Below are 25,386 nucleotides of genomic sequence, written 5' to 3' on the forward strand. Positions count from 1 at the left end.
ATGCAGGAAGATTGCGGGGTGCGTTAAGGGTAAAGCATGGCATGTGGAGGAGGAAATAGACGGTGGCCCGTGAGCTATAGTGCAGCGCAATGCAGTGGCAGTAGGTACAATACAAGGTGCAAGCGTAAAGAAGGAGGGTAGAGGGTGTGGAGGGTATAGAGGGTGGAATGTGGAAGGGAAAGGTGGAGGCTTGGACTTGGACTTGTGCTTGTGCTTGGGTTGGTTTGCCTTCCGCGGGAGAGACAAGCAGGCGCAGGAGACAAGACACGACAAGACGGGGATGGGGGAAGGAAAGATGGGGATGGGGATGGGGTGGACGGGAAGAACGGGGGGCAGAGCCTGAAAGGAAGGAGGAGTGACTGGGGTCCAGGTCCAGTATGAGAAAAAGACCAGAGCCAAGCAACCAAGCCTAAGCCAAGAAGAGTGAATGAATCCAAGGAGCTGGATGGGATGAGATGGATGGGACAAGGTCAAGGTCAACGACGGACGGCAAGCCTCAAAACCATACACAAAAACAAAGACGCCCCCTTAGTGCTTCCCCTCTCGTGTCCTACGGTAGGTACGCTGCAGTATGTACTCTGTAGATATCTCGGCTTTTCCCCTCTCGTGCCGACATCAACAGGTACGGTGCGATACCTGGGACGGCCGAGTGTAACACGTTATTAGATGAGTACTCTGCTGTACCGTCTCTCCGGTCTCGTCAAGTTTCTGGGTGGAAGTGATTGTCGTTGTAAGTCAACTTGTGATTTTGTAGTTGCAACGCGGTATGTAGAAGGACTTGGAGGGACGATGTTTTCGGCAAATGACTCCGAACCGAGCCGTGAATATGGATGGATATTGCGATTTCGACTTTTTCAAAAATTCCAACAAAGACCTTGATCAGTCAAGTTCAGCTCGTTTATTTGTCGTCTACCAATTCATCCGGTAAACAGGTATCACATTTGCCCTTGTAAGTAATCTGTGGCCAAATATGGGTGGACGAGAAACGAAGATGTGGAAGAGGAGAAAACTAGACAGGCAGGTACCCAGAGAGGAAGGGCGGAATTACATACTACCAGGTACGAGCAAGGAGGGGTTTTGCCCCGGGCATGGAGAGGAGGAGAGGAGAGGAGAGAATGGGGAAAACATGATAGATGGAAGGGTTGGCGCGTGTCAGAGTTTGCGGTCTAAGTTATCGGCCTAACACCCGAGAAGCTGGCACTGATACCGGATCTACAAAAGATGGAGTAGACATAGATGTGGGTTTATGACGATATGGCACATTCATGAGATCTCTCAAGTATCGAGAGAGTACATCCCACTGTGAGAAAGCAATACAGCACTCAAAAAAAAAAAGGCTGCAGATAAGGTACGGGGGCATGCTGACTTGAATTCATAGGTTATCCAGTGACCAAGTCGGCTGTGATAAACAGGCACCAATGGGTCTAGATTCATGTCAGGTCAAAGGCTCGCCGCAAAGTTCTGTCAGTGGCTCAGCTAAGCGGTCGGCGGAGTACACCGAGAGATGTAGCCTGTAGGACAGCTTCAGCATGCCACGTCGATACGCCGAGAGGAGAGGAGAGGGACAGAAAGAGCCGAGCCAGACGGTGATGCAGGGGTGTAATTATAAAAAATAAAAAAACAGAAACAGACGTGGCGAAAGAGTCCAGCCAAAGCAAAAGCCAGTCCAGGGAAAGAGGGGAAGAGAGGAGACATGGAAGCCCAGCAGGAATGGTGTGGCAAGGTTCCCTTACAGGCAGTCAGTCCCCTAACAGGCTCACTGAAAGTCGTTCGGACACTGCTGAGAATAAACACTGGCTCGGGTCCATTGCTGCGACATGGAGGTCGGACAAGGTTATGACGGCGTAGCGCGGGCGCAAGGGCCAGGGCGGGGAAATTGGAGGTGATAAGCTACAGTACTAGCAGGTACTTACTTGAACGAAGGCCCGGTGCTTCCATTATCTTGGTTCGACTTAGTGTTCCGGATAGTGCCAAGCTTTGTTGATAGATTCAACGGAATAGAATAAGATGGGTTAAGATTTGGCCGAGATGGACAGACGTTGGCAGTTGGAAGCAGTTAGAACATCCGGAATTATAGTGCTGAAGATAGGTAGTCTCTATCAGATCCAAGTTATCTTGTACGTAAGTGATCAAGACACTATATTCAAGCGAAAACAAAGTGTGGGGAGTGTGAGTGGGCAAACTAACCCGACTGCATCAATCTGGGGGAATGGATCTCTAAAGAGCCACTGATTCCGCCCAAAGCAAGCAAGCCACAAAGCGGAATTGAAAAATGACAGGGACAGCTGCAAAAAGAAACCAAAAATGCAATAAAAGATGCAGCTTATATCCAAGATTCGATCAATTATCAATGTTACAAACACGAAATAATACAGCCTATCACGCCTCTGCGATAGTTCGACACTCAAACATTCCATCCTAGGGGGTACGGAATAGGCGGGATACTTGCCGTTCCTATCCGTACCTAACTGTACACCAGTCCAGTCCACGGGTCAGCGCAAGGCAGCAAGGCACTGGCATTGGCACTGGTAGCTTGAGGAGAAACGGAGAAACGGTAGGGCCAAGTACAGCCTCGTTCTCATACTTGTTCTTGTTAGTTGAAATAACCTCAACGCAAGCTCAGAGCCAAGGCCGCGACGACATCTTGGGGGGCGTGCAGGAGTCGAGGCTTGCAACGTATTGGGTACCTCCTAGCCTTCGTCATCACCCCTAAAACTCTCATCCATTGTAACGGCTCTGCACGGGCAGCCAAGTAAACTCTCGCCCAGTCAGAATTGCTAAGCCACCCTGGGCATGTGTCAGAGTGAGTCGGGAGATAAAAGACAAAAGTTGTTTTTTGTAAGCCACATTGATTATTGACAGACAGCCAAGGCACATGTTAAATGCAACAAGCAATCATGGACGTTGGTGGGGGGTCAATCGCAAGCAGCTGATTGATGATCAATCTCGGCTTTGAAGCTGCAATCGTGATCGATCTTGTGACAAGAACAAGAACATGATATAGATATTTGCATTCTGTGCGGATGCTGCAAGCACAAGTCCTTTTGTCGGAGAAATCCCGTTTCCCTTGCACTTCCCAGCATCTTTCTGAGCATGGCATTCCGACAACAACGAACAACGAACCTCCATCCGCGGCTGCTACCCGACCGATGGAACCCAAGTACCGTAAAGTACATGCGGGGGGAAGCCTAGACTGCCCCCCATGGGGATTGGAGACCACTAGGGCGGCTAGAGTTATCCACCTCGTCTGTCATCTCTTACAAGCAGAAAATACTTTTCCGAACCAATCACAACAACTCTCATGAATCTCAACCCCCCGAGTCTACCTGGTTACGGCAGGTAAATGGTCGTCTACAGTTACCAAAGTAGGTCTCGCTTTTCGCCGACGTTGAGCGAGAAACTTGGCATTTTAACTAGTGGCTCGAACGAGAGCTGAACATTTACGGAATCAGCGTGGTTTTTAGCGAAAATGCTATTGCATACTCGTTTCCCAGCTCTTATATCAGTCTTGACGTCCATTTCTAGCAGTAGCATTTGGAGACCGGATCATTGTCGGTCGATCTCCGGGTATTATACCGTGTTAGTCAATTGCAGGCTCACTTCGCTCATGTTGTACGCAACCGGAAGGTACAAATAATGAAACACACATTATTGAAAAGTGCCTTCCTTTTTCTCTTATACTTTTTCACACACGTGATATGCTTTCATTCAATCCTCGACACATCAGATCACAACCTTCACATCCAATCAAAGCTACTCCTCTTTTTCCTCCTCACTACCGCCCTTTGCGCGCCGTTTACTTGGAGAATCAAAACGCACGCGATAACTTTTTTCAAACTGAAAATCGCTTCTTTTTTAGGGTGTGAAGCGGAGACAAGGCCGGTGCGGAGCAAAGGAAGAGAGCAACACCAGGAATAGTTCCTCGTTTATCTTTTCTTGCCCTTCCCTCTCCCCCACGACGCAGTCGCGTAAAAATCACGTACCCATGCTAGCCATGTTATGCTATGCTCACCAAGACATACTGTGTCATGTTGCAACCACGGCATACTGCTGATCCTTTCGAAACGACAAGACATAGGCAAGGCAAACCTGAGACTCCAAAAAAGCAACGACATGGCCGGAACAACCGCTCAGTCGCCCCCAAACTCTGTTCTCTCAAGTGGTGGGATCGGGTAGATCAATCAGGCACTTGGGGGCTGTGATATATATCGGATACGGTGAGCAAATATGTTATCTTCTTGCCCAATGTGATACCTTCCGAGTATCAAGTTACACAATCACAATACTCTTGTCGTATCTTACCAAAAGCTGGACACCTGTGGCCACCATCCTCATTATTTCCTACCTCCACCGCTGCACTCGCCTCCACGCAACTGCAACACACCCGTGCAGCTACAGCACCATCACAAATCACGCTGGTGATCAGCCTCTGCGCCAAGGTCCAGGGTCCTTGCTCATGAGCGACGTGTTGGGGGTCTCCGCTCACAACTTTGTTGAATCAACCAAGTCCTGGGACACTTTTATTGGACGGCCAGCACCGGCCAGCCTTGTCTTTGTCAAGCAGTCGTCTTACAAAGTACACCAGCCTAAATGGCTCGCGTGTACAAAGTTGGACTGGGGAGTTACGTTTTCACATGAATTGGAGAAACCGATGAACCAGGCTTCCGCAGATGAGCTTACGATTAGCCACTTTCAGAAACCATCCCGGCCACTGTTACCAAGGACGGGTTACAAACCTTTACTATCAACAGTAACTCTGTATGGAAGGATGCTGTTAGTATTTGCTAATCCTTTCAATGCCTGGGCCTGGTGGGTGGGTTTAGCTCAGACAAGCGAGTTCTGGGGACTAATGGAGGTGCGGGGACTGGTGGTCGGTGCGTGTGGGGTAGTCTAGATTTAGGATCTTGATCCAGACGCGACTGAGACAAGAGTTCTCTCTCTACGCATACACATGGAGACTCTTGCTTGGTCTTCTCCCGAGCTATGCATTGGAATATGAGCTCATGAATGTTTACCCTGTCCTGTCTGCTGCATCATGCCGCCGCCACTATGCAGGTATTTTACTCTGCCCGCTGTCCCCTGAAGGTGCAGACCGCTAGATGATGAGTGATGGATATTGGCACTCAATCGTCGGGATTGCCCCCGCGTGAGGCTTCATTTCCCCGTGGGGTTTTTTATCATAAACCGTGTAAGCCGAGCCCACCCTTTTTTTCTTTCCGCCGGGATGTTACCGAGTCCAATGGAAGAAGGTTTGTCGATAATTCCGAGCTACGGTACGCTGTATCATTTGTTGACTTGATCAAGTTAAAACTTCTACAGACACCTGGCCTACCTGCCTGACTCGCATCTGCAAAAGATGCTATGCCTTGCGAGTTTGGACGTCCGTAGCTGCACCCCCGACACTGCCTTGCCCTGGAACGGCAATAATTAGGTTCAGCCTACTCAACATTTTTACATGCTGGAAATCCGGAATCCCCAAATGATCCGACATACCCTTTGTATCCGGGGTAATTAAGATGCGGGGTCGGGTCAGAAGTCCATGAATACGTATACATATAGCATGGACCATCAAGAGATGGTCTTCGGGAAATCGGTTATTTCCCCGTGACTTCTCATGTCTCCCTCTGCCGTGTCTACAACTCGATTTGAGGCCACTCAGATTCAGTTCACTTGTTGGTATATCACAGTGACACAAGATCGTCGAGGTGGCCCGAATCGTATCAAGACGTGTTATACTTGTGATACAAGAACAGATTTAGAGAATGTCTGATACTAAACCAAGACACCAACAATAATCACTGGTAATTACTGGCATGCAGTCCATGTCTTGGTCTCAGTGACTGCTTTTGGCTCACAGATATTGGCTACCTACAAAGGTCTTTGATCGCGGAGCCGCCATTGCCCAAGTACAAATCGTAGTCACTTAGTATCCCTTGCCGAATACGCCCCTCGCGTCCTCTTATAACTTGAGGCCCGCCTTGATGAGTGAGCACCAAAGCCAAGCATGACATCAAAGCAGCTTTGGTGTCTCATCTTGCTCTTCCCCAGCCCTTCAGCCTTGGAGGGAGTAGCCAACTTGACCGCTCTCGCTGCCAAGGCGAATTAGACGCTGTCTCATTTCTTCGGCTCTTCGCCTATCATCTTCCAGGAGTGGCTGGAAATCACACTTGTCGACCCAGCTACCAACTCCGTGCTGTAAGACGTTCCTCGCTCGGAGACTGTTGCCCTGTATGTGGCCGACTGAGCCGTGCAGCGTCATTCGCTCCTTGCTGTTATCGTAGGCGCCACGGTGAAGAATGTTATTGTTGTAAAATACAATGTCACCTGGTTCCAGCTTGACTATGAGCTGGTTAGGCAATGACTTGGCAAACGGGTCAGCGTCTCGCTCGGTCGAGGTCCTTGCGCGCTTATGTGAACCAGGCACCACGATGAGAGACTCATCCTCCCACAAGGCAAAGTTATATTGAGCATGGTAGGCATGCTTGCCAAGACGCTCCATCTCTTCCTCTTGACTAGCCTCAGCGGGGATGTCGTCACGATGCCATCTCAACTCAAAGTCCTTCTCTGGCCTAACAAGCATATTGAAGAGCTCCATCACGAGATGCTCATCCTGGCACTGCAGTAACTGCTTTACAATGCCCAAGATGGTCTCAGAAAAGTACAGCTCGGTGAATAGCTCGTGGCCTGGAAGTTCAGGGTTCATGAGATGCTGCACGCCCCATATTCCGTGCTCGCGCGCTTGGCTCGCGTCCCACGGGGGAAATTGCTTTGGGACCGTACGTACAAACGGCCATTGTCCATCGCGGGCCAGCTGGGTTGCTTTTGAGCTAACCCCACGCAACGCTTCGAGTTTATCACTGTCCACGATCGACTTGATGACGACAAAGCCGTCTCTGTCGAGGTCTTGGAGGTACTGCGAAGTTGGCATGGTAATGATGTGATATTGCACCCGTCCGTCGTCTATTGCGGCTTACAGTGGTGCGGTGCGGCGCGGAACGATGAACTAGCCGGTGGACCGCCGGTAAAATAGGGCAGAATTCCGTGACCCCTCCTCCCTCTCGGGCTACCCAAGTATGCTAAGCTGGGGGGATGCAAGGCTTGTGACAACCGACTCTGTGGCCAGAAGGGCTGTCTGCAAGGTCAGACAGTGTAGCAGATGTTGGAGATGCTTCGGGGTATCTCGAGACGAAGCGAGACTTGGCGCGGATATGTACAGAAAAGGGTTTCAGTATTGTTCAACGGTCGCAAGTCGTCCCTTCTTTCGTGCTACGAGCCCTCTTTATCAGGCGAATGTGGGGAATTCTGCACTACTGTATGACCGGCTCGTTGCATCTGCGATGGTGGTTCAAGTAACGTAGCAGTTAGGAATATCAATTCGTAGTCAGACACCTCGGTTGTATCGAGATTCACACCAGTGTCAACTTTTTGCTGTCATAATCGTCATTCATTATACCGATTCCCAATATCCACTACTAGAGCCATTTTATCTATCTGCCATATTGGTATTCATTGTAATCCCTCAGTTGCACGCCTCGGCAGACCACCGTACAGCAAATCCCTTGACAGTCTTTTGAACATCCAAATCACCAGGGTCGTTCTCAAACAACGGCTTATCGAGTCTTCGCTCGGCAATCTGCTCCACCTCGAAGCCTTGCTCGCGCGCGATATCGAAGAAGCCCATGTCGAGCTCCTTCTTCCACGGCCGGTAAGAGGTGAAGAATACGTAGGCGACGCTCTCACGTGAGATTTTAAGCGTCTCCTTGATCGTCTTGACCATGTTTCCATGCTCGCTGTGTCGGAATAGGAGATCAGCTAGGATAAGAATATCGAAGCGTTCCTTGTGGGAGTCGTCGGTTGGGTTCAGACGAGCCAACAACGGGACCGAGTCAGCGCCCCAAACAAAGCCCATGGCATCGACGGTGTCGACGATACGGCCGCGGGGCTCGACAGTCTCATCACACTCGTCGACGTTCTTCTGCATGATCCTGATGATATCAGGGTCCGGATAATCCGTCACGACGACCTTATGCGCACCAAGGATAGCAGCGACGAGACTAGGAAGACCAGCGGCAGCACCAAGTTCAAGAACCGTCTTGCCCTTCACTCGTGAGAGATCCTCCTCGAAGAAATCAGCAATCATCTTTGCGCCGTTCCACAGATGGTGAGCTTCGGTAGGGCTGGCGCCGACGAGATGCAACGTTATGGGCTTGCCGCTCTGCATGGTGAAGACCTGGGATGTAGGCGGGGGCGTAGGGGGGCAGTAATCCTCTGGGTCGTCCATGAGGTCTCCGAAGCCGTAGTCTACTTCTCCAGACATTGTAAAAGGGATAGCGGTGGTTTAAAGGTAAGTCAGTGTAGGCTGGAAATATGAGTTTTCGAGTAAGATTCTGGCGATCCGATTTAGTGACAAAGTGCAGAGATTCCGTAGGCTGTGTGAAGCTGGTCTTGAGACTTTGGCCTCTTTTTCTGGTGTTTTCTCTAATTTGCTTCAAATCCCAGTCTCTAGAGACAAAGTGCCGTCGGTCGATAGTGTTGAATGTCGTGGAAAAAAGAGTTTTGATCTGAGTGGTGGGCCAAATGTGCGCTCACAGTGCGTGAAAAATCCACCTCTTTCTTTAACGCCATTATATGCGACAAGTACGCCAACAATAGCAATATACACGAATAGAAAATGCGCCCATTATTACCACAGCCTCAAACTCACGAGACGGAAATAGAACACCGGAGTATTCTCTACCCGAATCGCTGTCGTGCCAACTCTCTCAGCATACTCACAGTGCCCTCCTCTCTCTCCATATAGGCCCTCTTCCTCTCCTCCATCTCCTCCCTCTTGGCCCTATCGATCTCTTCTCTACGAATCTCCCTTTCCGTCTTGCGTCGCTGTTCCCTTTCTTTGGCCTTTTTGTACTCGTCTAGTGAATCTCCACCGCCCATGAGCTCCTTCTCGTCGGTAACCTCCATGGCGCCTGGGCTCTTGTCGCGGAACGAGCGCATCTTGTCTGCAACGGCTGCTTTCTTTTCGAGCATACGCTCGCGGGTCCCAGCTTCAGCACGAGGAACCAGATCGTCGAGGCGTTCTTTCTGTAAAGTCCTGTCGGCTTTGCGTGCGTTACGAATGTCTTCGATGGATGCTTGTTTGTCTTCCTCGGCAAGTTCGGCACGTAAAGATAGATCTTGGATCGTGGGGATACCTGGGCCGGAGCGTCGTGCGCGATCTGATCCTGGGAGGGGAGGTCCATAGTCATCATCCTCATCTTCGCTACCCTGATTTCTTATATCATCGACGGGCTCCTCTCTTTCTTCCTCTTCCTTGTGCACTGAAGCAAGTCTTGGTCGGGATGTAGCTGGATTGGCCGCTGTGATCCGAGCGAACGTCTCAGGGTCGTACCATCCCTCTGCAAGTTCATTGCGATTCCATTTTCCAACAAAACTCTTCCATCGCCCCTTGATCTCACGGTCATCCATTTCGTTCATGTCCTTTTGCTTCTGGACACTGAGATATTCGTCAAGAAGCGATTCAAAGGCATTTAGATCTGCTTTTGACAAGGGTCTGGCATCAAACGGAAGTTTGACTGCGGCTTCTGTTTTGCGATTTGCATGATCCCGATGTTTATGAGATGAGCGGTGATGGTGATGCCTGGATGATGAATGACGATGATTTGGCTCAGTTAAACGTCCTTCGTTTCGAGATGATGATGATAATTTTGATCGTTCATGCGCCGGTGATCTTAAGCGTGCGCGCGTGCTGGTTTTATGAGTGTCGCGATCGTGGCTCCGTCTGTTGTGAGAGCCATAGTCCCGGCGCGGTGACCTTTCGCGGACCCTGTCATGATTCTCCATCTTGACTCTGTTGGATTGTGACGACTGACTTGGATACTGAGACATGCGGTTCAAATTCAATGAACCAATATCAAAACATGTAGTTAAAACAAGTTCAATGCTCTTAAAGAGATGAGATTTTGAGGTCAAGGGATGGCACAGTGCGCCCCGCTTTTCTTCAACACTACACTACCAGTAGCTTCATTATCTACATACATATTCGAGATATGTTTTACACATCAAGCTTTCTAATGTTCTCTTTGACACGCAAACAAAGAGGGAAATGAACTGGATCATACGCAAATAACTGTTAGGTAACGGACGTATCCTACCACAGTGTTCTTTTGCTTTTCTATAGTGTTCTTGATCGCTCAGCGACCTTGCTATTCAGGTTATGTTCACAAAAGGGTATATCATATCATCCTCCAATCTGACGAGCTCCTCTGAGTCATGACAGTTTCCTCCATTCGTTCTGTTCGCTATTTTGTTGTATTAAGAGCATAAGGTGGTCAATAAATTAGCTTCGAGGTCATCCTATTCCCGCATAAATGCTTTCTAGGCCTGGTTCTCTATTTCCGCCGGTGCCTCATTGTTGCCATGAATGACACATCCCAGACATTGGCAGTCATCTCCACATGGGCAACTCGCTTCCTCACCCGCACAAGAGTCCCCAAATGGATAGCTGACAAAGAAGAAGTCATTAGCCGGCAATGCCTGCTCTTCACTGATACCGGAGGCTGCTTCGGAAGGAGTCTGTGGGGCGACTGGCGACACGGTGCCTTCAGCAGAACCGATAGAGGGTGCAACCACCGTGTTTGCGTTAATGCTGTGTCCCTTTGTTGCTGGTATCTCGCCATTATGCCCGTTGGTGTGCCCATTGCTGTGTCCGTTGACATGGGTGTAACCTGTATCCATCATGCTCTGCCAAGCCGATTTCACATAGTTCTGCGTCGCCTCGTTATATGGATGAGCTGCACAGCCGACACACTCACACGAGGCACCACAACTACATTGATGGGAAGTACCCGCGGCTGGGTGCGGAGCTTGGAATGGTGTCGCACCAGGCATACCATAGGGTGACGGCATGCCTCCTTGGCTAGCAAACGTCATCGTAGCCATGACTTGTCTCCATTGTTCCGGTTGAAGAGGCTGCAAATACGATCCATACTGGGGAGGATAGGTGAATACTGTAGGTTGAGGATAGTAGGCATACATGCCATTTGGCATCATGACGGGTGCCGGAAAAGGCATCATCATACTATTAGGCGTGGGTAAGTCGCCAGGTGGTATAGTGTCGGTCTTTTGGTCAGCCTTGGGTGAATCATTCTTCGAACAGCAACTCTTTTTAGGTTTTGGAGGACTCGGTACAGACGCAAGTGTTATAGGAGTAGACACTGCGCCGTGTGCATTTCCTCCTCCGCAACAAGAGCCGACTTTGGGTGCAGGCTGGCTTGATTCCTCCATAACTTGCGTAGTTGTCATTGAACCTCCGTGGTTGGCCATTGTCGTTTTCGAGCTGTTCGGGCTCAGAATAGGGGTTTGGACGTGTGAGAACATCGGGTACATGACAGGACCAAAGGGGCTTTCCGCAGGAGTCATGCCCATGCTCCCGTATGGATTCATATCAGCAAGAGGTGTGGCAGGCTTCGGGGAGGCATCCTCAAAAGAAGGTAGAATGTTGAGCATTTTAGGATCCATCCGCTGCAAAGCTGTTGGGTCAACTGATTCCCTTCGGCTCGAGTTGCTCCCTTTGGAACTCGTCTTTTGCACTCGATAGCCGGTGCCCGGGATCTTGCTAGCAGGACTTTGAGGTGCAGAGCTGTTTGCACTGTCGCCATTCTCGGGGTTAAGAGTTGGTGATTCGGCGCCTTTGCTAGGACCACAATGGCAGGCTTGTTTCTTGGGTATGGCAGCCGTGACCCTTCCGCAAGAGCATGGGCGTGAGGCCGGATGGGGACAACTACTCAGAGGTCTACCCGGCTTTCTAACAGGCACCATTAGTCGCTCGTTGGCGTGTGTACACTTGGTAGAGCGATGGCCCCGGATACAAGGCTCGCTACAAGGTCAAGAGTTAGTCAAGTTTACCGAGTCCTGCGGGTGCCGATCAGGCCAGGCCAAGCTGCAACGTACCAAGCCATTTTTATTCCATTGATAAGAGGCATGGTGAGGAGGTCGTCTGAGAAGTATTATGTACAACGGATGACAGAGGTGGAACAAGACGGATAGGTTGTAAGGATTGTGGCCGGCGCAAAGCCGCAACGGGAGCGAGCCTACGACGAGAGCGCGATTCTCGCGAATTCCGACATGGAAATTTGAGGATCCGTATGAAGTGGCGCAAGTTATTCGGCGATGATCAAGGGCTTGGAATGTTTGCGCAATGAGCGAGGGGCTACAAAAGATGAGGTTTGCGTCGGCTGTAGCGCAAGTCGTCGATCTCGGTGTGGGGGGTTCGATATTGATACAAGACTGTCGTACTTGAAGTTTGTGTTTTATGGGATGGTTATGAGTAACTGATTGAAGCCCAATATGCCTTCGGATGGCGTTGTGTTGAAAGCAAAAGGTGAAACAAAGCCAACAGCCCGAGGAAGTGCGATATTGAACCAGGCCTAGACTTGTCTTGTTATTCAGGGACCCAGGACCCAGCGCCTGCGCCTGCGTCTGCCGCTCCCTTGTCAGCAGCAGGAGCGAACAGCGGGTTTCTACCTGCAAAGGTGCATCAGTCCCCCCCACCATGCGGGGGCTGCAGCGGACAAGTAGACAAGCTAGCCTAGCAGGAAGCGCTCCAAATGGTGTCTAATCCTAGCGAGGCACTTGATTAGCAAGATCACTGCGACGCTAGTGACAAGCTAAACTGCTAAGAGGTGCATCTATCGTTTAATGTCTTGTCAGGTCACCGTGGAATGGAGGTCGGTTATATTTACGGGATACAGATGTATGATATTCATACATACAGGTGAATAGGATATCGAACATTAGTAGTATCTAACGGATAATCTTCAACGTCTTTGAAATGAAAACATGACTTCATTTCCATGACAACAGCCTTCTTAAAAGCCAAGGCCGAATTCATTCCGCAGGCCCCGTTCCTTAACACAGGCGATGAACCCATCCATATCATATTCCGGCCGTCGGTACGGAGTAGTGCATTTGGTCGGCCGAAGCCGATGATTTACCTCCGTTAGACGACGGCCGAGAGTCTACAGCCTCGCTATGATACCCAGCAACTGTACACCAATACAAGATAAAATATATTAAAAATTCCCAGACTATCAGATAGCCTCGAATACTTTAAAATCCCTCTCTACCGCAATTCTTTAACCTTCTTGCCGCTTCTCTCTTGCCTCTCCACTACCGTATGCTCGCTCCATTAGCCAACCTGGCCGGTGAGCAAGTTTCCATTGGCTCACAGGCCCCGGCCACTTCAACACCATCATAGCTCATGCACAAGTCTCTTGCCCTTCCCTTTTTCCTTTCTTCCTTCTCATCTTGTCTTTGCCTCATGCACACCAAGATAATCCCTTTCGTATCATTATTCTCCGTGACGTAACGTACCAAGTCATATAACTTAGATGTTATGAAAGGCACGGCCCGCTGGCTCAGCTCGTGCGCAACTCTAAGCATCAGAAGCCTCAAACCAACCAAGATACAGTGATTACGAGACTTATTTCCATGGAACCTTGTCCTTTTCATAATAGCGTTGCATTATCTCTCTGTTCTAGGCTCATCTCCCGTGAGATCCTCGTCTAGTTTCTTCTTGCCACGGCCTCCCCTAGTTGCTCAGCACATCTCTTGATATTAGGCCTTTTTACTGTGATTTTCAAAGACCTAGCGTCACACGGCGACTCACGACACATCTGATTCCTTGGTCCGGTCTTGGTATTGGCTTTTAATCTTGCACCGTTGAATTGCGCCATCTTGCAGATTGAAACGGTTACGCTTAGTTCATTAACTGGTATCCTCGAGCTTCGCCTATCATTCGTTATGCGCCCTTTTCCTTATCCGAGTCATCGGAATCCGCAAACATGTCCACCGCTCGCATCCGCCTTCTAGGCGGTCCAGCTTTGGACGCCTGATCTAGCTCCTTGTTTCCGCTCTCAGTGGGGGGCTGTTCTGAAGGTGCTGGTGGCGGTTGACTCCCAACAGCCTCATCCTCGTCCATTGGTTCTCCAGCCACATCATCTTCCTCAATCGGCTCGCCTTCGATATCGTCTTCATCAATGGGTTCTCCTTCAATGTCGTCCTCTTCCACCGGCTCCCCTATAATATCGTCTTCGTCGATCGCCTCGCCCGGCACATCATCCTCTTCTTCATCCGCAGTTGAGACTGGCAGTATCCGTGCTTGCGCATCTTCTACCGTCTTCCATTTGCCCTTCCTCTCTTCGTTACTCTCCTTTTCAGTAGTAGTCGATGATAGTGGGGTTTCAAAGCTTCGAACAAATAGCTCCTGGCTCTCGGCTGGGAAGACACACCATCCCTCCCAAAGATTAAGGACAAGGTGAATGCTGCGCTTCCACTTTTCAGCGCGTAGACGACCCCATTTAAGTCGCTCAGCCATTAGACCTAGTGATTCAAAGGTCTTGCGGTCCTTTAACGATGTCTCGAATAGTTGCCGAAATCGCCAAGCGTGTCGCACGCCGCTTGTCGATGAGGATGACAGTATATCACTTACGACATACAAGCCTACGAGGCTAGCAGCACTGATATCGACGCCCTCCTCCTTCGACGCTTCGTCCTGCGCGCCCGATTGTACATCTTTGGTATCTGGTTTCTTCTCGGGGTTTGCACCAGTGAGAGAAATTGGCTTCTCAACGTTGAATGTGATCATTCCAACAACCTCATCGACTCCACGGCTTGCATGAGCGATTGCAAAGCTTGTGATTCTCGCGACGTCGCCCTTCCTTAACCTTGACATTGATGTTGGTAATCGCGCGAGCAAATGTGTGAGCTTGGCCTTGTCCAACGGGCTGAGGAATGTTTTCTCGAACTCGGGATCGGCAGTTTCCCGCTTGTTCTCCTCGTCAAAATCATCATCGTCTGATGAGTTGTACTCTGAATCCGATACGAACTCATCGAGTTTGGTTGTGTACTCGAATTTGAGATTCTCCTCTGGGGCCTTCCATGCATGCGAACCGTCGAAAAGGGGGACGTATTTGCCATTTTGTCGTGATTGTTCTGAACCCGTGATAACCTCCCATAACCTCCATCGATACCATATACCACCTTGACTTCTTGCATCCCATATCCACGCCCATTTCTCTTCCCTCTGAATCTCAGGTCGTGACATTAGCAGTGCCTCAAACTCTGGGCCGTGCTCGAGAACTCTTTCGATGACCTTGCTGATCAATTGAATGGTTTTGACGTCCGATGGTGGTTTTACTGGCACGTGTAATAAACTAGACCGGTTGACGCCAGCACCGGGAGGGCCATATGAGGTAGGAGGCGCAAATCCTTTGTGAAAACCGTGTTGTGCGGGTGCGTTCTGTGGTCCTGATGATTGTTCGACAGGTTTCGCTCCAAAAGGATGAGATGCCGAGTTTGAACCAATGACTGGTAGCGCTACAGAACTTGCGACAGCTGAGGAAAGATGTCGATGGAGGGATAAGTAGTAGCCATAGCCCAGGTACCGGTTCTGCAGCGCATTGACCGCTGCCTCGATCTCGTTTGCGGGTGTATCCTGGGACAATACCACGATCGAAACCGCATGTTTTCGTTCAGATCCCGCAGAGCCTGTAGAAGGAGTAATTTTGACATTCTCAACTACCAAGTTCTCTGGAATCAGCGCCTTAATCGTAGCTGGTGAGGTTCCGGGTGGTATGTTCGACAGCCGCAGCGTGGGCTTAGCAATCGCTTTTTCCTCAGCTCGATTTGTTCCGCCATCCATATCCTCGTCATCACTCGTGTTGAAAGCTCTGGACGCCGGGAGTGGTCCTCCACTACCACTGCCCTCGTCATAACCCAGTACTCCTTTATCACGAGGCGTCCGCGCAAAGTCCTGGAAAGATCGCTTCTTCACGAATGAGGACGGCGGTGGTCCCAAGCTTCCCGGGCCACTTTTTAGTCCTGAGGTGCCAAAGTGTCGTCGACCGAGTCCTGAGGGAGGCGGCGGGCCTCCAAATCCTGGTCGAGGGCGCGGAGGCGCTGAAAAGCCAGGCGCGCCATGGCCATCGTAATCATCGTCGCGATCGAAACTCTTCACGAATTCGTTGTACACGGCGGCGGTTTCGGCTTCTTCTCGTTGTCGCTTGGCTTCGGCCTCTGCTTTCTGCTTCTCGAATGCAGATTGTTTGGATGGTTTTTGAAGCTTGGCTTCTAGGTTTGGGAAGTCAGGGACGCCCTTGCCGGAGGACATTATTGGTCTCGTGTCGCGAATGATTTCTATCGGTGCATTTCTAGTGATTGTGAGTGGTTTAAAGGTGGTAAGTAAAAGGTTGACCACAAGAGACCGAAGGTGATGTCGTTTGGAGCTAAGCGGAGCTTTGGCTGTCGCAACTTGAGGCGCATTGGAGTTAACCTAAACCAAGACGTGGGTCTAGGCGACACTCAAACATACGGGACTGAGTAGACTCTCGCCATTTCTCATATTACTGAAATGGTTATGCTGGTCAAAAATCGAAGCAGAAGCTACTTTCCTTCTCTCACAGGGAATATGATGTTTTCTTTTTGTTTCACTTTATCTTATGGCTTCAAAGGCGCCACCTCATCGCTATGATGCCCTCTTTTGAACTGTCTCCTGCGCAACCTTGGTTGTTGCGTTCACAATCAGCTCATGCTCATGAGAGTGTACCTTGTCCTTATACTCTTCAAGACTCTCACCCTTCCACTCAATCTCTTTGACTAGGATAGGAGTACCCCTGTCTACCTCAGCAATTACGTAGTGGGCCATGATACCCGAGCGTGTTAGTCGTCCGGCCTTGAATTCATCGTAGGCTCGCTCAATGGCACTAGCTCCGTCAAACTCTCCAGGAAGCGCACTGAAAACGCCGAGTTAGCATCCAAGCAGGTTCTCGGGTAATATATCTGGAATACTGACGGGTGGAGGTTAATAATGTTGATGCCCGCCTTCTTTATGGGATCAAGGAAAGCAGTCGAGAAAACGTGCATCCAGCCAGCAAGAACAATAAGTTCAGGCTTCACCTCTGCTGATAGGATCTTCTCTGCCAATGCGGCGTCGTACTTTTGACGACCCTCGACAATTTTCTGCTCATCTGACTCTCCCTTCTTCAGGAACCCGCCGCTAATCAAGTTGAAGTATTCCCATGGAATGCCTGGTCATAAATTAGTCGCTGTGTAAATAGACATACTGCCTTCACCCTGTAGCCCTATGGCTATGTAAGAAATCTCTTACCTGCTTTGTCTGCCCGAACAGTCGCATGCGCACTTTTGCGGTTCACGATGAGAGAAATGATACGACTGTTTGGGAGAGATCCAGAGGAAATCGCATCTATGATGGCTTGGAAATTAGAGCCAAAGCCTGAGGCCATGACAAGAATCCGACATGGTGAGTTATCCTGGCTGGACATTTTGGAGAACCTGGCAAAATAATAGAACGATTTGCGTGAGTTACTAGTTCCAGGGTATCAATCCATCTCCAACTTCAAAACTTTCCCCCTCCAAAAGGGTATCACGTGATGCCGATAGCGGCAGACACACAGTTGTTCTGCAATGATGAGCAGTAATTGTATGAAGGATCCATTTTATATTTTATTTCGAACCCTGCGTTCTTATTTGTTAATGTGCCTTGTTACTCTGTGTCTCAGCTGAACAATGACGATTGTTGTTGAGAAGTTGTTTTCATCATTGGGCTGCATTGTGAGTGTGGATTGAGGCACTGAATTTACCAATTCAAACAACCTACTCATCTACCCAGAAAAGAATCCCTCGGCGATCATTTTTCTCCCGATAGCTGGGTATATATATATATACACAGGAAATAGCCTTATGGTCGCATGGAATATGTGACTGTGGTGTCTCGAGCTCAAGAATATCCTACAAAAAGACAGTATTAAAATCCTAGTGCAGGGTACCTTAAGTGCTGAGGTAGTACTAAGTCAGTGCTTTGACGAGAAAACCAAAACGTTAGAGTTTGAGCGTTACAACATGAAAAAATTGACACAAGAGTCTGTCATGAAACATCCTAAACTTGATTTACTAATTTTGCCTTTCATGCTTTTAGTGATCGAGTTTTCCGACACTCTTGGCTTGTGTCAAAATAGGTGGCACTTGAGTCTAAATCTCGGCTCCCAAGCTTGGACGCCAACTTTAGACAATTCATTTCCGGTTGACCAACTCATGTATATGAATATCCACGTTAACTGAGACGCCTCTCTCGGCTTATTTCACTTGCCTATTACATTCGCCCCGCTATAGGACTATGCAGTCAAAATGTAGTCCAATGATGTAACTCTGGGCTCACCTTCCCTTCTTGTCATGTCATGTCATATCACGTTCCAAATCCAAACACATTCGGTTTTCAACAAACAATCTTTTCTTTTGCTGCTACAAACGCTTCAACTATTATCATCTAATGCCCTGACTGATTCGAAATGTGCGCTGAAAACATGCGTACAGGGCGGAGCAAAATGTGAAGGACAAGACCATCTCATGTTCTATCATAGCTTGGCCTTGGCCTCTCCAACCGGCGCCCTACCCTTTGCCAGCTCGTCGCACAATACCAAGGGACGTCCGCCTCTGCTTCCATCCTGTGTCATCAATCCATTATACACGCCGTTCGTCTCTCTTCCAACACCATCGTTCTTCATCTCCCTCCAGCGCCACTTCTCGCCGAGCTCGCCGCCCTGGCCTTGCAGGACATCAGCAATCTTCTCACCAAGGTTGGGGAGGAACTTGTATCCGTGTCCGCTGTCTCCTGTCGCGACAAAGAGTCCCTTCCAGCCTGGGTGGTAGTCGATGAGCCACTCGCCGTCGCGTGTGTCGGAGTACCAGCAGATTCTAGCCTCCTTCCATGGCCGGGTTTCTAGGCCACGGACAGGACACAAGTCCTTGAGGGCACGGCGGAGATCTTTGTCAGCCTCGACAGAAAGAGGGTTTTCCGAAGAGTTGCGGGATGTGTAGGGTTGAGATGCGATAAAAGCCTCTCTCTTATCGTTGGGTGATGGAGGAAGGGCGTTGGTGATCTTAACAGGGTTGATATATCCGAATGTGTGGCGGGCAACCTTGAGCACGTTGTTGCGTGGGGGGATGAGGAACAAGCCGGTGCTGAGGTTTAGCACCACAGGGAAGTTATCCAGACGCCTCTGCTCCTCTGATGTAATGTCCATGTATGTGACTGCATGGCCAGTAGCCTCTGTTCTACCTCTAAGGTCAACAAGCGAACCCGACCAAGCACCCGCAGCTACCATGACCACTTCGGCCTTAAGGACCTTGGAGTCGCTAAGCTTCGCGCCGGTAACGCGGTCACCCTCTGTCACAAGCTCTGTGACCTTGCCGTTGACGAACTCGATACGTCCTGTGGCACTGGCCTGCTTGTAGAGCCACTTCATACCCTCTCCGGCATCGGCCCAACCAGAGTTACCGTTAAGGTAGCCCCAGTCTCCAGGATATCCGTCCGTACCAAGGAACTCTTGTAGTGCTTTGGTGCTCTCCAGCTTCTGGATCTTGTCCATGGGCAGGCCGGTCTGCGCCGCGATCAATTCGACGTTCTTGGCACTCTCCTTGGTATAGTCCATGCCGGACTTCTTCATCTTAAAGTCCTTTGGTGTTTCGCTTGCGCAAAGGACAAAGCCAGACTCGGAGTACCGTCCCTGACCGCCGACTTCGTCGTCGCCTTGCTTTCGCCATTCCTTCTGCGCTTCGGCGGCGAGCGCAGCGTAGTGTGGATCCGAGTAATCGGCTCGTACGATTCGGGACGAGTCTACACTGGCACCATCCTCGGGAGGGAACTGGCCAGCGCATTCTTCGACGATGGTGATCTTGGTGTTGGAGTATTGAGGTCGCTTGGTCAAAGCCCAGGCTGTACCGAGACCGAAGACGCCAGAGCCGACGATAAGGATGGACGAGGGAGCTCCAGACATTGCGACAGACAGATGAGAAGTGAATTGCAGGTTGGAGAGAAGAACACAAGCTTCCTGCAAGAGAACAGTCACTTATCTACGAGACGATCAACAAAAGAAAGTCTAGATGAGCCGACGAATTCGAAAGACTTTTCCCCGTTCCCACACCGATCCCGGCGCTGGCCGGCTGGGGAGGCGTCGTCAAAAAGACTAAACAGAACTAAAGAATCGGCTGATTAACATTAGACCCGCCGAAGACCGGGGTTAGCCTCCTGGTTGACCTTGAAGGATGCCATTATTGGAAGGGCACGCGAGTGGGCCTAGGCGCGGTGAGCACAATCCTTCTTATCGTTATCGCACGAGCATGCACATTTCACGAACTCGAAAAACATCAAAAAGGCTACAGTTTGAGGAGAGAACTTAAACTTTATTTTTATCTCACTACTGTGAAAAACTGCTTAACTGGAGGCTTTTCTCGCAGCTGTTGGTTTAAGTCATCGCGGTAATAACCACATGCTTGTCGCCTTGCCACAAATATTTGCTCAAGGCTTGCCCCCCTTGTGCTCGTTCACAAGCCCGTTCCTGAGCTTGTGTTTCTTTGTTTGAACCATCAAAAGGGTTCATGTCAACGATCCCTCGACTTTGTTTCATCAGCCCCTCTCAACTCAACGGATCCCTTCATGAAATATTAAGGCGCTCAAGTCAACTGAGCGCGTACGCCGCAGTACCGGCGCAAGCAATCTATGAGATGTGTCGCGGGATGAGTATCTTATCTTTTTCCCCTGAACCGAAATCCCTCGTGAATACCCCCCGCCGAACCACCCCTCCCAACGCCAATGCAATGCAGAAAAGATTCAAAATGGTACAAACGCAAATTTCTGGCTTCCAGCCTGGACATCAAGACCAGGTGGAAACCAGAGATTTTAAAAGCAATCGTGGTATCGTGACGGTTTGTGTCTAATCATACACGTCGATAAGATAGTAATGATGTGATGTGTCGGGTAAGAGATGATATGGTGACACCTTAGACCTTTCGGAAATCTTTAGAGAAGAGTTAGTATGATATTTTCAAGAATGATGTAACAAGTAAACAAACCTTGCAGCACAGGATAGATCATCTCGAAAGCCTGGTAGATTTCCTCACGGACTTTCGCACCAGTCAAGACGATCTTTCCACTGACGAAGATAAGTAGCACAATCTTGGGCTTGATCATGCGGTAGATAAGACCAGGGAACAACTCAGGTTCGTAAGAACTGAAATTGTGATGGCGAGATGCCAAACCCTCAAGTCGGATAGGGAACTTGATATCGCAAGAGCCAACAATGTTCTGAATCTTAAAGTCGGTGAACTTGGCGTTGAAGCCAAGCTTCTGGATGATACGAGCGTACTTTCTGGAAGCCAGCTTCGAATCATCCTCAGACTTAGCACCAGTGACAACCATCTTGCCGGAGGCAAAGATCAGGGCAGTCGTCTTGGGCTCACGGATTCGCATGATGACGGCAGCGAAACGCTGGGTATGTTAGCTACTTGCTTATGCTCAGCGTACACGTAGTGTCTGATGTACCTTGGGGTTGTACTCTGCGTTACGCGCGTGCAGAGCGATGGTCTTGAGGTCCAAGCGGCAGTCAAGGTTCACTGTAGCCACGATGTTCCTTTAAAAAGTTGCGAGATAAGCCTCACTGAGCATAAAAAAGTCACTCAGGAGGATACATACTGTAGAGTAGGAGTGATTCCACTGGGTCCTTGAGTAGCAGCAGGCGTCGCGACAGGCGTTGCGGGAGCCACCCCGTTGCCATTTGCCGCCTGCTGGCCATTGTGAGGAGGTTGCTGAGTAGCATCGCCGTTGCCGACAGGCGGCGGTGTGAGCTCGTTGGTTGCTCCAGGGAACGACAGCGAGCCAGGCGCAGTGAACGCCTTGGCTTGCGCCGCGTTGGACGGGTGGGTCTGGATGCCTTCCATGATTGGAGTCGGTATCGAGAAGTGTCAACGGTTAGGAACAATCGCTGAACAGATCTATGAGCAGACTGATGTTAGCATCGTGTATTAGATGAGAAACAATCGTGCATCCTACCCTCAGAGGTAGATGCGATCGTGATGTAGATAATGCAACGGGATACAAGAAAATGCAGCACCGTTGGTATGATGCGGAAGGGAAGTTGGAAAAAGTGAGAAGAAGCTGGCCTTTTATAGGCGGAGTGGGGCAGTGCAGTGATTCATGGGGCACCTACCAATAGCGGGAGAGAAACAAGTGAATGTGTCCCCTACAAAGAAACTGACCCAGCAATTGAATAGAGATTGTTCTTGGAAAGCGTCGAATAAAACGATCCGATGCAGAATGATAAAGAAGACGGTCGGGTTTTTTTTTTTGGTAGGCGATATTGAGAATATCGACCAAAGAATTAGGTATTGGAAGACCACGCGCTTCTTTCACTTCACAGCAGCTTCTTGTTTTTGGGGTTCTTTCTTTTATTGTTGTCTACAACAGCACAACGATTCGGATGTGACGATGACGGGTGTCGGCGGGGATCGCTTTGTTCCGGTCGTCGGTGATATCGATTGCGCGCAAGGGAGCGAAGAGGAAAAGGAACGTGTTTCAGTTCTTTTTTTGTGACCTGGCTGATTAGGGGTTCTGCACCAAGGTCTTTTCTTGCTGTGCTAGAGAGTGGGATCACGTTTGCAGTAGAGCAAGGTCGTGATGTAGAGACAAAGAGAATAGACAATGACCTTTTATCTCAAAGAGATGTGAGGCTGTGATATTGTCCAAGGTGATTGAGGTTGGTTAGGTAAGGGAGGTGTGATGTGGGGTGTGACGTCGTGGGGTGAGTAAGAATGAAAATGAATGGCCGGACGTAAGTGGTTGGTACGTAGGGCCGTCAGTCGGGACTTCCGGGCAGGTCTTTCGAAACAGGCGGGCGAGGGGAGGGCTGGCTACTTATAATTTTGGGCAAAGGCTGTTCAGGCAGGACACCCCAGGCAACAACACAACCTGTGGCGGCGACGCTGGCAGGCTTGGCGTGCGCTAGTTTACACACTAAACTCTGTCAGTCCAATCAAACACTCTTGCGACGCTGACTTTATCTCCTTTCTTCCCACACACGCACCCCAGTTCAAGGCTTCAGCCCCTGAAGTATCACTATAACAGACTCAAAGTTGATGTACAAGTGACTTTTCGACTCGAACCTCGGATTTAGGTTACCCTCTTCAGTGCATGGCCTAGCACCTGCAATGCACTGAATAGCCCTGCAACGCAAAACAAAACTCTTCCGGATCGCCACTACTACCTAGAAGCAAACAGGCAATGTGCCCTGCTGCCCGATGTAGGCCATGTAGCGGCTCACTCTCAGCCTGTCATGCCCAGTCCTCACTGAGAAGCAAGAGATCATGAGGAAAGAATCGTGCCCAAGCGTGATGGTCTATTCGGTATGTGTCCGTACTCAGGAAACCTGGCTGCAAATGTAAAGAGAAGAAGAAAATATAGAATAGAAAAGAGTACATGAAAAGGAAAGTATTGGGATAGCTTACCACTGTTCTTGCTTTGTCTCGTCTTGTTTTTCTTTTCTGTTTCTCTCCTGATTAATCAAAGGGAGGGACGCATGCTTCCTGTAGCCCCTAGCGTGACCGAGCATGTTTGGCGCGGTCAGCCCACCCGTCTCTTCCCTCTCGTTTCTTTTCCTGTCGTCATCTTCCCCCTGGACTTTCTTTTCTGTCCCTCCGTCACCTCACCTTACCTCTCACCTCCTCTTCCTCCCTAACAACCCACAAACCTCACCTCAACCTGCAGGTCGAAGAAGCAGCCACAGGCATACCAGCATGATGTTCGATTTGAAAAGCTACACCAGACCACACGAGGACAACTTCACGGCCGAGATTGGATAAAGAAAAAACAGCACAACAGTGAAAACGAACGACGAGAACCGGCACCGAGCAAATCACCATGGACGAAATCGAAGCCCAACAGTGACGGGAACGACCACTTCAGGTGGGAAAGGCGGGCACCGGGACCCAGCAACAAGCAGAGCCTGACTTGACCTGGACTGGGCCGACTGGCTTGACTCAAGCCGGAATTTGCAACGACAACAGCACGCAATCCGGAGGCGATAAAAGCGTCACAGCGCCTATCCATGGAGCCGTCAAATGCCTGTGGACCTCGGATACGGGTTGAAATTATGGACCGGGGGGGCTAGTCCGACGCGGCGTGGTTGGTTACTTTTCGGCTTTTTTTCAGTCACTCATTTTAGATGCGACTCCTCTCACCTTCAGTCTGATTGCACTGGTCCGTTAGCGTACCAAGATCACACCCGTTGCTCCAATCACAACCGCGTACCCCCGTCGGCGTCGGAGCGGACACCCACTACCTCCAAGTTCCAGCCATGCCCGGTCCTGTCAAACCCTCTTCTCGCCCCCGTGGAACTCTTATCCCAACCCAACAACCAACTCTTGCCAACCACCAACAACATTACGGGACCCTGAAACACGCTCTGCCCCCTTCACTGATAATTTCCTCAGTCCACGCGCCCTCCACCGCGACGCGTCGTCACCCTGGCAGCCTGCGAGGCCTGTGTGGTCGAATGTTGCTTTTGGCGATGGCTGTCTCGCAAGCGTCTCATCTTTTTCAGAAACATTATGCCATGGTCAGAAGATTCTGCAGAAAACCACTCTCGGCATAATCCAACCTGCTCAACGAACACACAAAGCCTGGTTCCCGGCCACACCGCAAAGCAGATTTTTCGCCCAGGCGGCGGCAACCAGCAGGCAAGGTAGGCTGTGGGTTTTGTGTCCTTGGTGTGCCCTTTCTCTTTGTAGCCCCAGCCGCCCGCTGACTTAGTGAGTCATTCCACTCTGGCCAACCATGAATCAGTCCACACCCCAATCCCAATCTGCCCCCTCGCAGTGCTAGGGAGGCTGGCTCTGTGCGTCCACTAGCTGGCTTTTTGCATCATGTACTCAGTACATTGACTCTTTGGCAGTTGCCTTTTAAATTTTTGCAGTCGTCATGATGGTTCAGTTTTTGATCTTCATTCATTCCCCATCATGATCATGTGTCGGTTTATGCTTCAACTCTTGGTTTGAGGTTTAAGCTTGTTTATATTATGATGACTGGTTGTGGATTCGACACTCTTCTGTCTGGGTCCAGAAAGTTGAGTGTCGTGGTTCATGATATCCCCAGTCCGCATTGAGGACACGTTCCAGGGTGCTGCGGGCAATTTGATGCCAAATGGTGACACGAAAATTTTGATTGTCAAGGATCGCCGAGCATCGTTACCTTTTACGAGAAGGCGCCCCAGAGCTGGGGGCTACTTTGAGAAGTACCTCACTAACAATTTCCTTGTTTCGTAACACGCTCCCAGTCTGGTTCAAGACTTGGTCTGGATGCTGACTCCACTTTCACTGAATGCTTAAACCCATTTCTGTTCAAAAGGTCCTACCTAACCAAACCTGCCAGCCTCACTGGACATTCTCTGGGCTTCGACCAGGATCCATCATGTCTTGCAAGCCTCATGGCAAGGTGGCCGCATTCTGACTGACTCGACACTGTAATGTTCGTTCACTCAGAAG

At 50.0% G+C, this 25,386-nt stretch overlaps 9 protein-coding genes across 9 annotated transcripts; 1 reads left to right on the forward strand and 8 right to left on the reverse strand.

Annotated features, from left to right (window-relative positions):
- Positions 1 to 455: 455 nt before the first annotated feature.
- On the forward strand, positions 456 to 1,517 carry FGSG_13368 (uncharacterized protein; the record flags this gene model as incomplete). Its single annotated transcript, XM_011322037.1, has 7 exons — positions 456 to 559; positions 585 to 627; positions 667 to 730; positions 755 to 764; positions 884 to 949; positions 984 to 1,058; positions 1,379 to 1,517. 7 exons carry the CDS (start codon positions 456 to 458, stop codon positions 1,515 to 1,517), a joined length of 501 nt encoding a protein of 166 aa, XP_011320339.1.
- Positions 1,518 to 6,052: 4,535 nt separating this feature from the next.
- On the reverse strand, positions 6,053 to 6,928 carry FGSG_13369 (uncharacterized protein; the record flags this gene model as incomplete). The annotated part of the gene is made up of 1 exon (XM_011322038.1): positions 6,053 to 6,928. One exon carries the CDS (start codon positions 6,926 to 6,928, stop codon positions 6,053 to 6,055), a length of 876 nt encoding a protein of 291 aa, XP_011320340.1.
- Positions 6,929 to 7,430: 502 nt separating this feature from the next.
- Positions 7,431 to 8,384, reverse strand: FGSG_13370 (uncharacterized protein). The gene has a single exon (XM_011322039.1). The coding sequence runs from the start codon at positions 8,315 to 8,317 to the stop codon at positions 7,520 to 7,522; it is 798 nt and encodes a 265-aa protein (XP_011320341.1). The 5' UTR covers positions 8,318 to 8,384; the 3' UTR covers positions 7,431 to 7,519.
- A 349-nt stretch (positions 8,385 to 8,733) lies between these two features.
- FGSG_08432 (uncharacterized protein) lies at positions 8,734 to 9,840 on the reverse strand (the record flags this gene model as incomplete). The annotated part of the gene is made up of 1 exon (XM_011322040.1): positions 8,734 to 9,840. The coding sequence occupies one exon, from the start codon at positions 9,838 to 9,840 to the stop codon at positions 8,734 to 8,736; it is 1,107 nt and encodes a 368-aa protein (XP_011320342.1).
- Positions 9,841 to 10,374: 534 nt separating this feature from the next.
- On the reverse strand, positions 10,375 to 11,981 carry FGSG_08431 (uncharacterized protein; the record flags this gene model as incomplete). Its single annotated transcript, XM_011322041.1, has 2 exons — positions 10,375 to 11,875; positions 11,950 to 11,981. 2 exons carry the CDS (start codon positions 11,979 to 11,981, stop codon positions 10,375 to 10,377), a joined length of 1,533 nt encoding a protein of 510 aa, XP_011320343.1.
- A 1,817-nt stretch (positions 11,982 to 13,798) lies between these two features.
- On the reverse strand, positions 13,799 to 16,168 carry FGSG_08430 (uncharacterized protein; the record flags this gene model as incomplete). Its single annotated transcript, XM_011322042.1, has 2 exons — positions 13,799 to 14,404; positions 14,489 to 16,168. 2 exons carry the CDS (start codon positions 16,166 to 16,168, stop codon positions 13,799 to 13,801), a joined length of 2,286 nt encoding a protein of 761 aa, XP_011320344.1.
- A 354-nt stretch (positions 16,169 to 16,522) lies between these two features.
- Positions 16,523 to 17,339, reverse strand: FGSG_08429 (uncharacterized protein; the record flags this gene model as incomplete). The annotated part of the gene is made up of 3 exons (XM_011322043.1): positions 16,523 to 16,790; positions 16,850 to 17,084; positions 17,165 to 17,339. 3 exons carry the CDS (start codon positions 17,337 to 17,339, stop codon positions 16,523 to 16,525), a joined length of 678 nt encoding a protein of 225 aa, XP_011320345.1.
- A 1,089-nt stretch (positions 17,340 to 18,428) lies between these two features.
- On the reverse strand, positions 18,429 to 19,850 carry FGSG_08428 (uncharacterized protein; the record flags this gene model as incomplete). Its single annotated transcript, XM_011322044.1, has 1 exon — positions 18,429 to 19,850. One exon carries the CDS (start codon positions 19,848 to 19,850, stop codon positions 18,429 to 18,431), a length of 1,422 nt encoding a protein of 473 aa, XP_011320346.1.
- On the reverse strand, positions 19,578 to 22,731 carry FGSG_08427 (uncharacterized protein). The gene is made up of 5 exons (XM_011322045.1): positions 22,059 to 22,731; positions 21,545 to 21,843; positions 21,395 to 21,482; positions 20,926 to 21,340; positions 19,578 to 20,870 (listed from the first exon to the last, which is right to left on the reverse strand). The coding sequence occupies exons 2-5, from the start codon at positions 21,787 to 21,789 to the stop codon at positions 20,854 to 20,856; spliced, it is 765 nt and encodes a 254-aa protein (XP_011320347.1). The 5' UTR covers positions 21,790 to 21,843; positions 22,059 to 22,731; the 3' UTR covers positions 19,578 to 20,853.
- Positions 22,732 to 25,386: the final 2,655 nt, after the last annotated feature.

This window comes from Fusarium graminearum, chromosome 2 (genome assembly GCF_000240135.3).
Source record: "Fusarium graminearum PH-1 chromosome 2, whole genome shotgun sequence".
In the NCBI taxonomy this organism is placed as follows: Eukaryota; Fungi; Ascomycota; class Sordariomycetes; order Hypocreales; family Nectriaceae; genus Fusarium; species Fusarium graminearum.

Excerpts from the sequence above, each read along its gene's own strand:
- FGSG_13370 (XM_011322039.1), bottom strand. The coding sequence starts at position 8,317 with ATGTCTGGAGAAGTAGACTACGGCTTCGGAGACCTCATGGACGACCCA.
- FGSG_08427 (XM_011322045.1), bottom strand. The coding sequence starts at position 21,789 with ATGGAAGGCATCCAGACCCACCCGTCCAACGCGGCGCAAGCCAAGGCG. Across the intron at positions 21,483-21,544 it reads GGAATCACTCCTACTCTACA|GAACATCGTGGCTACAGTGA; the intron begins GTATGTATCCTC and ends AACTTTTTAAAG. Across the intron at positions 21,341-21,394 it reads ACGCAGAGTACAACCCCAAG|CGTTTCGCTGCCGTCATCAT; the intron begins GTACATCAGACA and ends TAACATACCCAG.